Below are 15,948 nucleotides of genomic sequence, written 5' to 3' on the forward strand. Positions count from 1 at the left end.
CATAAAAATATATTTAAAATAGTGATAACCACACACACCCCAAATTAATGATAAATCCAAATGATAATCAATTTCCATTAAATTGGTTCCAACTCATAGCAACCCTCTGTTTCTGAGATTTTTGAGACTGGAAATTCTTACGGAAAGAGATTGCCTATCTTTATCCTGAGAAGTGACTGGTAGATTGAAAGTGCTGACCTTCCACTTAGCAGCCAGTTTGGACATGAGGGCGCCACACCTTGTCAAAATAATGTGTAGATGTCATATTCTTTAAGGTAGTGCCAGTTTTCACTGCTTTCTACAAGTTTTTAGAGGCTTGTCTTTCTCTTCTCTGAACGACTCTGAATATTAAAATTTATTTCTTGCCCATGTGGTAAGTAAAAAATAGGACCTTACTATTTTAATTAACATTTCTTATGTGAATGAAGTTGGACATTTTTGACCCCTAGATTTTCTGTGTTCTGCCTGTTTTGTCAATTACCTTTGCATTTTATTGCATTTATTTGTATTTGAAGGAATTGGCTTTCCTCCACAGTTTATTTTTTGTCTTTCAAATTGTTGATGGTTTATCATGGTTTTACCATGTAAATCTAAATTGCTATATAATTATCTTCTACACTTCTAACTACATTATAAACTTTATAATGGACCAGAAGTGCAAATGATTTGTCACTGTATTTCCATTCTATCTAGTGCTCAAATTTTATAGTTGTTTAGTAAATAATAGTTGAATTAATACTTCCAATGCTGTACGGAAAAATAATTCTTTCTCTTCTTCAGAAAACAAAGGTAAATAAATTTTTTTTAAAAGTTAAATTTAAGTAAGAGTTTGTAATTTACTAATAGATCAGTAGCTTAAACAAGTTTTAGTACTTTTTGTGTGTTTATTTTGACTAAGTTAAATTTAAGTTTTAAAAATGATTGAGAAAGGAGCCCAGGGAATACAATGGTTAAGTGCTTGGCTGCTAACCAAGATTGGCAGTTCAAACTCACCAGCTGCTCAACTGGAGAAAGTTGTAGCAGTCTGTTTGTAAGAAAATTTCAGCCTTGGCTATGCAGTTCTGCTCTGCCATATTTATAGGATCACTGAGTTGGGGCCAGCTCAATGGCATGGGTTTAATTTTTGTTTTGGTTGATGATAGAACAGAAATTAAGAGGCAAACTTAAGTTCTCTAACTATAATGGGCAAATAGTATGGAGAATTTCTTGACATAACTCTAAAGATGTCTTCATGCAAAAAGAAATTACAGCCAACCAAGAAAAATAAAAGAATATTCTTAAACTAAACTGTTATCCTCTACTCCATAAACTACCCAACTATTAGCTAATCAAAGCAGAGAAGGAATTCCCCCTTCAATGCCCCCTGAAAGGTGGGATCTACTTGCTCTATTAAAGTGAGTCAGATAAAATCATGATTGTGTCAAAAGTTCAAAAGGGAAAATGGAAGGTAAAATGAGCTGAGTTGGCACTTTTCCCTCAACATTGTACCTGTAAGCTTGATATGTTGTTTCAGAGATTAACTTTATAGACTTCCGTGCCCAGAAGTATGAAAATTCTTAGGGAACTCTTTTCACAAGCTTGATCTTAACATATTGAATAAAGAGAGCAGTTAATCCCTCTTGTAAAGTAATTTGAGAGGAGGGAATTCAAAATGTAAAATCTCACCTGCAGAAAACACTCAATTTTGTAAAGGCCTTTCTATCTTTAGACACTTACAAAGACTTAATATTTTAATGCGGAAGAGGTGAACTTGGTTAAAAAGCCAATGGGTGAAATTAGAGAGAAATAATCCAGTGCTTTCTTTCTGGGAATTATCATCCTGCTCTCCAGGGGACTTAATTTTATTCCCTGTGGGGGATGAGAATACCCCTCTCTATAGCAAGCCAGCGTCTCTAAATATAAGCTTGACTTTTAGTATAATAAGAGTCTTGTTAGGTGCAATTTTGCTCTTAGTCATTAATACAATGAACAAATGTTGTGGTTACCTGGGAAAGAAAATTCAAGTGCTTTTAAACCTCTTGTGAGATTTAGTTTCATGCTTGAAATCTATCCAGTGTTATGCCCAATAGCATCTGTAGAAGATTTCAAGCTGTAAGGTATACAACATGGTAGTTAATACACTTTAGAAAAAATTGAGACCACTACAAATGAGTTTCAGGTCACAAATAAAAAGCTTTTCTTTTGCTGTATGACAATTCCTTACCAGTGGCATTAACTTTGACAGAAGACTGGAATTTTCTTAGGAGTTGAATTTTGCATGATGTTATTGTTGTACACAGAGTAAAAAGTGAATCTTACCTTTAAGTTGCGGTTAACTTTTCTTCTACATTTATACATGTTCAAAGACTAAATAAAGGACACTATACAGCCTAAGAAGATTTAGAGCATTAAATAGCCTTTTCAGCAAGTTACTGCCTGAAATGTGTTAAACCATGTCTGTCCCCTATAAACTTTAAATATTAGTAGTGTTATTTGTTGCCATTCAAATCCATGCTGACTCATGGTGACCAGTGGATTAGAGTCAACCTGCTTCACAGCATTTTAAAGATCAAGATATTGTAAAGGGAGCAGAGCACTAGGCCTTAACTTCCAAGACACATTTATATGCATTTTTAAATCTGTTCTTGAGCTCTGGTGGCCTAGTGGGTAAGGAGTTCCATTGCCACCCCAAAGGCAGTCTGTTTGAATCAACCATCTGTTCCACAGGAGGAAGATGGCCAGTTGACTCCTGAGATTTATAGCCTCTTAAAACTCCATGGAAGGTCAGCTATGAGTTGGTTCCTGAGTGAGTTTATCACACAGCTTCTGCTAATAGTTTAAGAAATGTTTCTTCTATCTTTAAGGCTCAGGATCTATGAACTTGCTTGCTCTAATGTTTATAACTTCTCCTAGTGGTAGGGGTATAGATGCTGCTGCTCTCTATCTGCTATTTTCTGATTTTACTTGGCCTTTTTTTAAAAAAAAAAATTTATTACTACTTTGTGTGTGTGTGTGTACCGTCAAATAGGATCTGACTGGTCCAGGAGGAGATTGCCCCTCCTTCTCCAGCAGAGCGTCTGGTGGATTCAAACCACATATCTCTGGGATTGCAGTACAGTTTCTTGCCACTAGGTCACCATAGCTCCCTCTACTTGGCCATTTTTTAAATATGCAAGAGAAAATCTAGTCCTCACACTTAACTGCCTCGTCAGTTCCAACTCAGAGTTGCCTTCCTTCTGGTTTCTAGTCTGTAAATCTTAATAGGAGAAGAAAGAGTGTGGCCATCTTGCTTCAGCAGAGCCACTGGTGGGTTTGAACTGCCCGAGACCCCAGCCCTTTTGGTTAGCAGTGCAACACACTCTACACTATGCTACCAGAGCTCCTTAATCTAATCCTCGTAATGAGTTATTTTGCATTTAATTTTAAAGTAGTTAAGATCTCTTTCCACTATGAACTTTGTCTAGTAGGTATTCTCTAAAATGGATAGCAGTCAGAGGCTAATAGCTATATTTATATAAATAATTTAAGGTGTAATGAGGACCTAAAAATACATGTGAATGCATTTTAAAAGTTATACTCTTAAAAAAAAGTTATACTCTAATGTAAATTAAAATTTTTAACAATTAGCCTGGTTTTCTTTTTTAGAGGTAAAAGGTCATCTTAATAACTGTTTTTTTAATTGTCTAAATGCAACTAGGCTAAGGATATTAAAAAATATAGTAGACAAGGAATATTTAAAAAACATTTCTTTTAATTTGCAAATCCTCTTTAACTTAGAAGTAATTTTTTTATTCTTTCAGACAAATCTTCCTATTTTTAAGCTGAAGGAATCTACAGTTAGAAGACGATACAGTGACTTTGAATGGCTTCGAAGTGAGTTAGAAAGAGAAAGCAAGGTAAGAGGTTTTTTTAAAAGATCTGTTGGTTTGTTAAAATTTTTTTATTATTATTCATTTTAATGAAAGCTTACAGAGACTGAGGATTTCTGTTCATTCATTGTTGCACTTTTCTCCCTCCCCACCTCTCCCTCCCTCCAATTTGCTCTTCTCTTTGAAAAGTAAAACAAAAAATTCTTTCATGTTATACAGTCCTCCCCCCCAAGTCCACTCCACTATGCAGCCTTCATCCTGGACTTTTGTCATGACAGTAATACCTAATCACATATCCCTTTTAAACAGTTCTCTCCCTCATCTCTTTCAGTCCTGTTTTACAACAGTGGCGCTATGCAGTATTTGTCCTTTTGTGACTGAGATATTTCACTCAGCGTAATATTCTCCAGGGTCACCCATTTTGAATAATATTGCATTGTTTTTCAATGCAGTGTAGTATTCCATTGTGTGAATATATCACAGCATCTATACCCATTCGTTTGTTGATGGACACTTAGGTTGTTTCCACCTCCTTGCTATTGTGAACAAATGGCAGTTATGGTCTCTTTGGGGTATATTCCCAGTAATGGAATTGCTGGGTCAAATGATATCTCTATTTGCAACTTTTTGAGAAAGCACCATACCGCCTTCCACAGTGGTTGCACCATTTTACACTTCCACCAACAGTGAATAAGGGTTCCAGTTTCTCCACAACCTTGCCAGCATTTGTTGCTTGTTGTTCTGTTAAATTTTGCTATTCCTACTGTGGTGAGATACCTCATAGTTGTTTTGACTTGCATCTCTCTTAGAGCGAGGGATTTTGAACATTTCTTCATGTGTTTGTTTGCCATCTGAATCTCTTCTTTGGTGAAGTGTCTGTTCATATCCTGTGCCCATTTTTCAGTTGGATTGTTTATCTTGTTGTGGTGCTCAAGCATTTTATAAATTTTAGATATAAGTCCCTTATCCTCACATGTCATTTCCAGATACTTTTTCACAGTCTGTCGCTTCTCTTTTTACCCTGTTGGAGAAGTTTTGGGATATGCATGGGGATTTGATTCTTAGAAGATCCCATTCATCTATTTTACCTTCTCCTGGTTGTAGATGAGTTATTTCTAATGTAACCTTCCAGCAAAACATTTCAAGTTTTAATGTTACGCTTTCTCAGGAAAATCTTGATGAGTAAAAGTGGATGGGAGTCATTGCCTGTCTCTACCCCCATAGTTTTATTTCATCTTATTTTAAGGGAAATGAGTCTGTAATATTTTCAATTATCTAATTAAGGTGTTTAGTGACTCTCACTTGGCCTGTAATTTATTTACTACTTAGCACTTTCTTGCTATTATCTTCCTGTTCTACATTCCCTCATTCCCTTTGCCAGGTTTCTATGACTGCATCATACATGTCCATATATTCCTTTTTTTCCCCACTGAATTATAATGAATTTTTTTATCACAAAATATAATATCACAAGTAGAAAGTTCTGGTAATATGTGATGTTCTCTTTAGATTAACTTTTAAAATTATGACCATGCTCTACTATTAGATTCACCTGAGTTTGACAGACACCTTGGCTATTATATACAGGTTTACCAACACCAAGGCAATTATAGATCTTGATAATAAAGATTGTCTTTTAGGAGAATATTTGGTGGCTTTATCTCCTAAGTAAATTGGAAAGAGAAGAGTTTCATGCTAATACCACACATTTGAGTTCCATTATGTTCAGTATGGTATCAAAGACGAGGACTGAAGGACTCAGAAGGGTAAAAAAGTTGTTTGTGAATAAAGCATACTAGGGAAAAGGTGGATATAATAAAGGTTATAAAGTAGATTAAGGCTATATTTTGTTCATTTCTGAAGTTTATGAAGCTAGAAATAAAACTCCTTAATCTAAATAAATGTGGCTGGATATGAGAGCAACATACAGGAATCATAGCATTATATATAGTCAGATGAGTAGTACGCTCTTTAAAAAAAGGCAAAATTAAACTGAGAGATAGGTACCAATTCTGAGGAGTCCTTTTAAATTTACAGTTTTATTTATGAGCCTTAATATCAGCAGAGAATTGCCAGAAGTCCAGGCTGGGTTTAAAAGGGGTCGTGGTACTAGGGATATTGTAGCTGATGTTAGATGGATCTTAGCTGAAAGCAGGGAATACCGGAATAATGTCTATCTGTGTTTCATTGATTATGCAAAGGCGTTTGATTGTGTGAATCATAACAAACTGTGGCTGACTCTGAGAAGAATGGGAATCCCAGAACATTTAATTGTGCTAATGCGAAACCTATACCTCGTCCAAGAGGCAGTTGTCAGAACAGAGCAAGGAAACACTGCATGGTTCAAAATTGAGAAGGGTGTATGCCAGGGATGTGTCCTGTCTTCATACCTTTTCAACCTGTATGCATAGCAGATTATCTGGGAGGCTGGGCTCTGTGAGGAGAATTGTGGCGTCAGGATTGGTGGAAGATCTATCAACAATCTGCGTTATGCAGATGACACAACCCTGCTTGCCGAAACTGCAGCCTTCAGTATGGACTGAGGCTCAATGTCAAGAAGACATAGATTCTCACCACTGGACCAATTGGTAGCATCAGGATGGATGGTGAAGAGATTGAGACTGTTCACAGCTTCAGTTTGCTCAGCTCCATGGTCAACACTCTTGGCACCAGCAGCCAGGAAATCAAAAAACATATTGCGATGGGAAAGTCTGCTGTTAGGGACCTCTCTAAAGTACTCAAGAGTAACAGTGTCTCTCTGGAGACTAAGGTGTGCCTGATACAGGCCATGGTTTTTGTCATCAGTTGTTGTGCATCAGAGAGTTGGACAATGACTAGGGAGGACAGAAGGAGAATTGATGCCTTTGAGCTGTGGTGTTGGAGAAGAGTATTGAATATACCCTGGACTGCCAAGAAAACAAACAGATTCATCCTGGAGAGGGTTAAACCAGGCTACTCCTTGGAGGCAAGGATTCTGGGGCTTTGTCTGACATACTTTGGGCATGTTGAAAGGAGGGACAGGTCCTTGGAGAGGGACATCATGCTTGGGAGGTTGGAGGGACGGCGCAAGAGGGGAAGACCCTCTGTGAGATGGATTGATTCAGTGACTGGGGTAATCTGGATGGGGGTGTCAGAGGCAGTGCGATTGGCACAGGATAGAGCAAGGTTTAGGGCTGTTGTACATAGGGTCATTATGAGTCGCAAGCGACTCAATGGCACATAACAACAACAATATCAGAGAAAGCTCCAGGATAACCAAAACATTATTTTGAATAAATACTGAAGTATTAGACATCAGTCTGTCAGTTTATCATACTGTGGTAAGCCATGGCACTGGTAAATCAGCTGGGTCACCAATAGTGGACAGGTTTCAGTGGCACTTCCAGACTTAAGACAGACTAATTAGGAAACAGGATTGACCATCCACTTCTGAAATAGCAGGCCCTAAAAAAACCTCTATGAATAACAGTGAAGCATTGCCTAATGTTGTTCTAGAAGAGGAGGCCTTCAAGTTCGAAGGCACTCCAAGTACACCGAGGAGTTATGGGGAAACTGCCTCCTCAAAGTAGAGCCTACCTAATGGCATGGATGGAGTAGAGGTTTCATCTACACGTGTCTTCTATATTCTTAGGTGTTACAGAAAGCGCCACACTCAACTGTTGTTGAGGTTCCAGCTCATAGTAATCCTCTTTTCAGCTTCCAATTCATAGTAATCCTCGTTTTTATTTCCAAGGCTGTAAATTGCACTGAGAGGAAACGTGTTTTTCCTACAGCAATGCTGCAGAACTGAATTCAGAAACACATAACTTTTGGGTTAGCAACACAGCTTTCTATGGGCCAGAGTTCTTTACTAGGCATTAGCAAATTGAATTGGACCATTTTGAATCAGACTGTTAAATAGACTGCTTTACTAGCATTGACACATTGAAGAGGAAGGTAAACATTCATTGTAAACAAAAAGAAATTTCAAGATCTATACTGTACTATAATGCCATCAATGATATGATAATATTCACATGTATGTTGTAATAGGTTGATTATTCAAAATGGCTTTCCTAGCCAAAGTAAGCAGCAGGGCTGGGTGGGACTTTGCTAATAAGATGAGGAGCATGTTTTGGGTGGAACCCTGCCATACAAGGTATGTCACCTTTTAATGAGATTCTTGCCTAAGGCAGACTTACCTAGACCACAGAAGCAGAAACAACAGCCGCAGAGATGGCAGAGAATGAGGCCCAGAGACAGAGCTGAATTGGAACTGCCACCCCATAGAATCACAGAACTCTGGGCCTTTGCAGAAACTTACAGGGAGAGGGGAGAAGAGAGCTCATAATTGACAGGCTTGAAAGAGCTATGTAGCACTTGATTTAGAGCCTCAAGACTGAAGTCAAATGGCCCAAGAGGCTGCCTCATATGTTATTCAAATATATGAACCAACCATTAAAGGCCAAGATGAAGAAACTGAGAAATTCTACCAAATTCTGTAATCTGAAATTGGTAGAACATGCATTAATTTGGTGATTAAAAGGCAAAAGTTGAAAGTGAAGAGAGATTGTCAGCCTTGGTGACAGAAGTGAGATCTGAGATTATATGATAGAATTTTGTACTGCCAGTGACTCAGTCACTGCAGGTACCTTTTTCAAAAACCCATATTTATTGCAGCATTATTCACAGTCAAAGAGATCAAGCACCCTCAAGTGCTCACTAACAAATAAATGGAGAGACTGATATATTAATACAATGGAATATAATACAGCATTGAAAAACAGTGAACTTGGAAAAGTTCATCGTGGGTGAGCCTGGAAGACATTATACTGAGTGAAATTACTACATAAAACCACAGTTACAAAAATAGGATGGTTACAGCCTGTAGGGGGAGATCAGGAAAAGAATGGATAGACAATGCACAAGAATAGGTGAAGGGACTGTATGTACCAGTTAACAAAATGGAACAGGTTGTGCATTGCAATTGAATATGCAAGGCACTAAGGGAGGAAAGGTCAAGGATTGGAGTTTTCAGCTCAGCATCAAGAAAACAAAGATCCTCAGCACTGGACTAGTTGGACCATGATAGATGAAGTGATTGTTAACAATTTCAGCTTGCTCAGTTCCACAATCAATACTCTTGGCACCAGCAATCAGGAAATCAAAAGACACTGGGAAAATCTGCGGTCAGGGACCTCTCCAGAGAGTTGAACAACAACTATGTCAGTCTAAAGACTGTCTGACCCAGGCCACTGTCTTTGTAGTTACTAGCTATGCATCAGAGGGCTGGACAGTGACTAAGGATGTCAGAAGAAGAATTGATGCCTTTGAGTTGTGGTGAGTCTTGAACATATCAAGGATCACCAAGAAAACAAATATATCTTTTGGAGAGGGTAAAACCAATCTGCTTATTAGAGGCAAGGATCTTGAAGCTCCGCTTGGAGCTTGGAGAAGGACATAATGCTTTGTGGGGGGGAGGGTCAGTGCAGGAGAGGAAGACTCTGGATCAGATGGATTGATAGAGTAACTGGAATAATGGAGATAGGTGAGATAGTGTTGGAAACAGTGAGACTGGCTCAGGATAGGGCAGGCTTCAGAGCTATTGTTCATAGGGTAGCTATAATTTGCAGTTGATTCAATGACAAATTAACAACAACAGGGAGGAGAATGTGTATGAATGAAAAACCAGTTTCTTTATAAACTTTTACTAAAATAAAAACATTTTTAAATGTTACTAGTGACCATATCTTATCTGGGAATGCCGGCTGTGGGGGTCCTTGGCTAGTATCCTGTACCTGAAACACTATGTCGAGATCAGGAATGCTCTGAATCCGTTTCCTCCCCCAGTCCCAAAACAATTTCATCAACAACCTACGTTATGCAGATGACACAACCCTGTTTGCTGAAACTGAGGAGGACCTGAAGTGCTTGCCACAGAGGCTCAATGACTGCAGCTTTCAATACGGATTGAAGCTCAAGAAAACAAAGATTCTCACCACTGGGCCAATTGGCAGCATCAGTATGGATGGTGAAGAGATTGAGATAGTTAACAGTTTTAGTTACTTGGCTCCACAGTCAACACTCTTGGTACCAGCAGCCAGGAAATCAAGAGACGAATTGCATTGGGGAAGTTAGCTGTCAGGGACCTCTCCAGAGTACTGAAGAGCAATGACGTCAGGCTGGAGATGAAGTTGCACTTGATCTGGGCTATAGTCTTCTCAGTTGTGTGCTATGCGTCGGAGAGTTGAACAGTGACTAGGGATAATAGAGAATTGATACCTTTGAGCTGTAGTGCTGGAGAAGAGTGTTGAATATACCATGCACTGCTAGGAGAACAAACAGGTTTGTCTTGGAGAGGCTGATGCCGGGCTACTCCTTGGAGGCAAGGATTCTGAAGCTTCGTCTGATATACTTTGGGCATGTTGCAAGGAGGGACCAGTCTCTTGGAGAGGGACATCATGTTTGGGAGAGTGGAGGAACAGCACAGGAGAGGAAGACCCTTGACGAGATGGATCAATTCTGTGATTGGAGTGGTGTGTCGGAGATGGTAAGGTTGGCACAGTATAGAGTAGGGTTTAGGGCTCTTGTACATAGGGTCACTATGAGTCACAAGCGACCCAACAGCACATAACAACAATAACAACAGTGACCATATGCAAGGACTTTATAAGACTTAACTTGATGGAATACACAGGAGTCAAATAGACCACATCTGTGGAAAACAACAGTGAAGAAGCTCAACAGCATTAATCAGAACAATGCTAGAAGCTAATGCTAGAGATTGTCAGTTGTTAATATAGAAGTTCAAGATGGAGATGGAGAAAATAAGAACTGATTTATGAGAACCAAAGTACAACCTTGATGACATGTTGATGTAAAAGCTGAACAAAAGAGAGCAAAAATGGGTTGAGAAGATAAAGCCAGGTATTATAGTGAAATGTACAAAGGCCTAGAATTAGAAAGACCAAAAAGTATAAATATCCTTAATACTTCTCAAGCTGAAAGAACTGAGGGACAACTTCCAGTTTTAATTTGCAGTACGGAAGGATTCTGAGGTGGATTGATTCAGTGACTGGGGTAATCAGGATGGGAGTGTCAGAGACAGTGTGATTGGCACAGGACAGAGCAGAGTTCAGGGCTGTTGTACATAGGGTCGCTGTGAGTCACAAGCGACTCAACGGCACATAACAACAACACTGAAGGATTCAACAAAACATAATGATGTGGAAACAATCCTCCAAAGTAGAAGGAACACAGAATCACTAAGCCAAAAAAATAATTTCTCTGTACTGAGGCATTTTGGAAAGTGGCATATGATCAAGAATCAGTTGAAGGAAGAAGTCCAAACTGCACCGAAGGCATTGGCAAAAAAAGGCTCCAGGGATTGGTGGAATGTCAGTTTAGGTATTTGCTTATCAAAGAGTTGCCACCCTGGATGGTGCTTAGTAGTCTATACCAAGAAACTTGGAAACCAGCTACTTGACCAACTAACTGGATGTTTTGTTCTTATGTACTGTTGAGTTGGAACTGACTCATAGATCACCCTCCGGTGGGTTTTCAAAAGCTGTAAAATAAACACGAGGAATTTGCCCATCTTTCTCCTGCAGAGCAGCTAGTTAATGGACTCAAACCACATGCCTTTGATTTTACAGTGCACCTCCTTACCACTAGGCCACCAGAGTTTATTAACTGACTAGAAGAGATCCATATTTATGTCCATTCCTGTGAAAAAGATCAGGGCTAGGGAGCGCTGGTAGCCTAGTGGCAAGAAGCTGCTCTGCTGGAGATGGAGGGACAATCTCCTCCTGTACCAGTCAGATCCGATTTGATGGTACACACACAAAAATAATAATTAAATAAAAATTAATAAATTTTTTTAAAAAAAGAGCAAGGGCTACATGGATACAGCCATATCTGACCTTCACAAGAGGGAACTGTCCCTATCAGAAGCATCTGCAGCACAAAACCCATTCCTGTGAGGTCAGACATGTCCCCCCACACTCCCAACCTCTTTCTTTTAATTCTAACACCAATCTTGCTGCTCTACTGGATCTGAAATTGTTGTAGTAACTCAGAGACCACATAGAACCATATTAGGGAAGTCACAAGGCTATAATTCAGGTTGGCAGCAAGATACATTCACTCAGGCAGGACAGCTTCCAAAATGTGCTAGCAGGCACCTCAGCCTTGAGCCTCACAGCTTTAGACCAGTGTTACAAAGCTCTTAGTTCTGCCTTAGTTAAGGCTCTCCCCACCTCCAGTCATCCAGCAAACTTGAACAGTAGGGTAGTAGTCCAGATTAGCTCCCTCTGACATCAGGTCTCTGGTTTGGCTGCTATTGTGCTTTCTTGTAGGTCTGGCTGGTACAAGAATCTCTGGCCCTAAAGTGTGAACTCTTGCCTCTTTGCTGGTGATGTAGTTCTCAAAATTTGCCACTGCGTCTGCTCAATTTAGTGGCAAGACTAATACGCTCTGTTCACATATTCCCACCTATTCCCATAGCAAAGTCAAAGTCAATGGCTAAGGAAGCCATTTTGAAAAGGTTATCCTACAGAATGTGGGAATTATCAAACAATATTGGCAATATCACATGCAAGTAAAATCTTGCTCTGAGGATTACTAAAAAAATAATGGCTAGAGCTGTATATCCCCAGGGAACTGCAAGCTGGATTCAGAAGAGACTAAGGAACAAAAGATAACCATTTCTAATGTCAGATGGATCTTGGTTAAAAGCAGAGAATACCAGAACTGTGTATATGCTTATTTTTGCTTTATTAACATATTGCTGCACACTTTTAAATTGACAACTGTGCTTAGAAACAAGAAGAGACTACATGGTTCTAAGTTAGGAAAGGTGTATGTCAGGATTGTGTCCTTTCACCGTACCAGTTCAGTCATGCTGAGCAGATGATCCGAGAAGCTGGACCTTATGAAGAAGAATGTGGTGTCTACATTGGAGAAAGACTTGTGAATTACTTCTGTTGTACAAATGACACAACCTTGTTTGCTGTAAGTGAAGTGGATTTGAAGCACTTACTGAAGAAGATAAAAAAAGTGTAGCCTTCAGTATAGTTTACACGTTAGCATAAATAGAGCAGGGATCTTTACAACTGACCTGTAGACAGCAGCACAATCGATGAAAAAAAGATTAACATTGTTAGGATTTAATTTTCTTTGGATCTACAGTCAACACCCATGGGAGTCAAGAAATCAGATGATATTTTGCAATCGGCAGATCTACCAAGGGCTTCTTTAAAGTGCTAAAAAGCAGTATGTCACTTTAAAGATTAATATGTGCCTGATTCTAGAATCTTTTCAGTTTAAATATGTAAGTTTGATATTGAATAAAAAGATCAGAGAAGAGTTGATGCCTTTGAATTGTGTTGTTTGTAAAAGAATATTGAATATTCATTTACTATTATTCAGCTAAAAAAATTAACACATCTGTGTTAACAGCAACTTAACAGCGACACCCTGATACGGGGTAAGCACGACAGAGATACACCACTATGGGAGAGGATCAGAGAGTCAATCCAGCTCAATTTTATAGGGACTGCACTACACTTATATACAAACAGGTATAAACAGAAGACAGGATAAGGTGGGCTTCCAGACATAGAACATGCGGATTGGTTAGGAGAACCTAAGCCTCGTGTGGACCACTCCCAGCTCAACAGACGCGGAAGCTGTCTTCCCAGGTGGCAAGCTTTCCCAAGCTGGTACAGCCAAACAGGGGAGCTTTCTCTACGCAGTAGTAAAGGCAGTTAGAAGGCTTGCACTTGTCTGGAGCTTAGGCGATCTGTCCTGGCAGGAGACCCTCCCTTCCTCCCCAGTCTTCCTCAGCACCCCATTCTATATCTCCAGAGTGAGGAACCTCACTCAGGAGCTCCCCTGAGCCACACACACACACACACACACACACCCTTTAATAAAGCCACATTAAGCTTTCTCTCTTTTTCTCTGATTCCTTCCTTAAGTCTGCCAGCTTAACAATCTGTCTTAGAATAAGTCCAACAGAAGTGCTCCTTAAAGTTGAGGATGGTGAGACTTGTCTCAGATACTTTGGGCATGTTATCAGGAGAGGCCAGGCCCTAGAAAAGTGTAGCGTCAATAAAAGGAGGAACTTTGAATTAGATTGACACAGTGACTACATCAGTCATCTTAAGCATCCAGACTGTGTGAGGTGGTGTGGGATCAGGCAGGATTTCCTTCTTTTGTGCATGGAGTGGTTCAGAGTCCGAGCTAAGGAAGATTCCAAACAACAGACATCATACCACATTTTAAAATAGAGTAATTAAAAGTACACTGCTTTAGAGATGGGGGAATAAAGTAGTGGAATGATTAGGGAATTTAGTTGATAACAAAATAAACATTGGTTAGTCAATGAGGAAAAGAATGTGTATTCAGTATATGAGATTGAAGCATTTAATATCCATACCTGAAGCACTTGCTGCAGAAGGTCAAGGGCTGCAGTCTTCAATATGGATTGAAGCTCAATATCAAGAAAACAAAGATTCTCACCACTGGGCCAATTGGCAGCATCAGTTATGGATGGTGAAGAGAGTGAGATAGTTAACAGTTTTAGTTTGCTTGGCTCCAAAGTCAACACTCTTGGTAACAGCAGCCAGGAAATCAGGAGACGAATTGCATTGGGAAAGTCAGCTGTGAGGGACCTCTCAAGAGTACTGAAGAGCAACGACGTCAGGCTGGAGACTAAGGTGTGCCTGATCCAGGCTATAGTCTTTGCAGTTACGTGCTATGCATCAGAGAGTTGGACAGTGAACAGGGATGATAGAAAGAGAATTGATGCCTTTGAGTTGTGGTGCTGGAGAAGAGTATTGAATATACCATGGACTGCTAGGAGAGCAAACAGGTTTCTCCTGGAGAGGGTGAAGCCAGAATGTTCCCTGGAGTCAAGGATTCTGAAGCTTCGTCTGACATACTTTGGGCATGTTGCAAGGAGGGACTGGTCCTTGGAGAGGGACATCATGTTTGGGAGAGTGGAGGAGAGGAAGACCCTCGATGAGATGGATCGATTCTGTGAGTGGAGTGGTGGGAATGAATGTGTTTGAGACAGCGAGATTGGCACAGGATAGAATGGCCTATAGGCTCTTGTACATAGGGTCGCTATGAGTCGCAAATGACTCGATGGCACATAACAACAACAACAACATGGGAACAGTGATTTATAACTCACTATATACACAATCCTGCTTGCTGAAACTGAAGAGGACCTGAAGCGCTTGCTGCAGAGGGTCAAGGACTGCAGCCTTCAATGTGGATTGAGGCTCAATATCAAGAAGACAATGATTCTCACCACTGGACCAATTGGCAGCATCAGGTTGGATGGTGAAGAGATTAAGATTGTTCACAGCTTTAGTTTGTTTGGCTCCACAGTCAACACTCTGGGCACCAGCAGCCAGGAAATTAAAATGGGAAAGTCTGCAGTTAGGGACCTCTCCAAAGTACTGAAGAGCAGTGGTGTCACTCTGGAGACTGAGGTGTGCCTGATACAGGCAGTGGTCTTTGCAATCACTTGCTTTGCATCAGAGAGCTGGACAATGTCTAGGAAGGATAGAAGGAGAATTGAGTGTTGATTGTGGGAGGAGCAAGCTGTAATTGCTAAAAACCTCAGTCTGAACTTTACCTCCAGGCAAATGCTGCTCTTTGAGTCATGGGTATCCCCCCTCCCCCCCTCTTATTGTTCACCCTGTAGGCCTGTCTATTGTTTGACTACAAATTTAGGTAAGGGAGTAATTTCAGTTTCAGGCTTGAAGATGACTAAGGATCTTAATCTCAGGGTCTGTCTATCTCCATTAAAGGAGTCACCCTGGCATTTTTTATGATCTGAGATTTTGAACCTTTTTCTCTTTCTGCTCTTGTGAGAGAGCTTCTTTTATGATTCCTTTCTGAGCAGTAGCTATGATAGCCAGGCATCATCTAGTTTTTCTGGTCTCAGCGTAGATATTGAAGTTCAGTGGTCCATTAGTCCTTTGGTCTTTGAGTCTCTTCAGTTTTGTTTTTTTTTAAATTTAGGTTGTTTATTTTTCATTTCAATGAACATCTGCAGAGATTTTGGGATTCCATTCATTCATTGTTGCACCCTTCTCCCCGCACA

At 39.9% G+C, this 15,948-nt stretch overlaps 1 protein-coding gene across 2 annotated transcripts in view; it reads left to right on the forward strand.

The window, feature by feature from the left end:
* Positions 1–15,948, forward strand: part of LOC102860842 (sorting nexin-3-like) — a 71,428-nt gene that overhangs the window by 50,589 nt on the left and 4,891 nt on the right. Inside the window, exon 2 of one of the 2 annotated variants that reach the window (XM_006881167.1) lies at positions 3,780–3,875. The exons of the other annotated variant lie outside the window; for it this stretch is intronic. Coding sequence (XP_006881229.1) covers positions 3,780–3,875 — 96 coding nt within the window. The remainder of the gene's footprint in view (positions 1–3,779; positions 3,876–15,948) is intronic. 2 annotated transcript variants of the gene reach the window in all.

Source organism: Elephantulus edwardii, unplaced genomic scaffold (genome assembly GCF_000299155.1).
Source record: "Elephantulus edwardii isolate Elephantulus edwardi_28Jun2011 unplaced genomic scaffold, EleEdw1.0 scaffold00013, whole genome shotgun sequence".
In the NCBI taxonomy this organism is placed as follows: domain Eukaryota; kingdom Metazoa; phylum Chordata; class Mammalia; order Macroscelidea; family Macroscelididae; genus Elephantulus; species Elephantulus edwardii.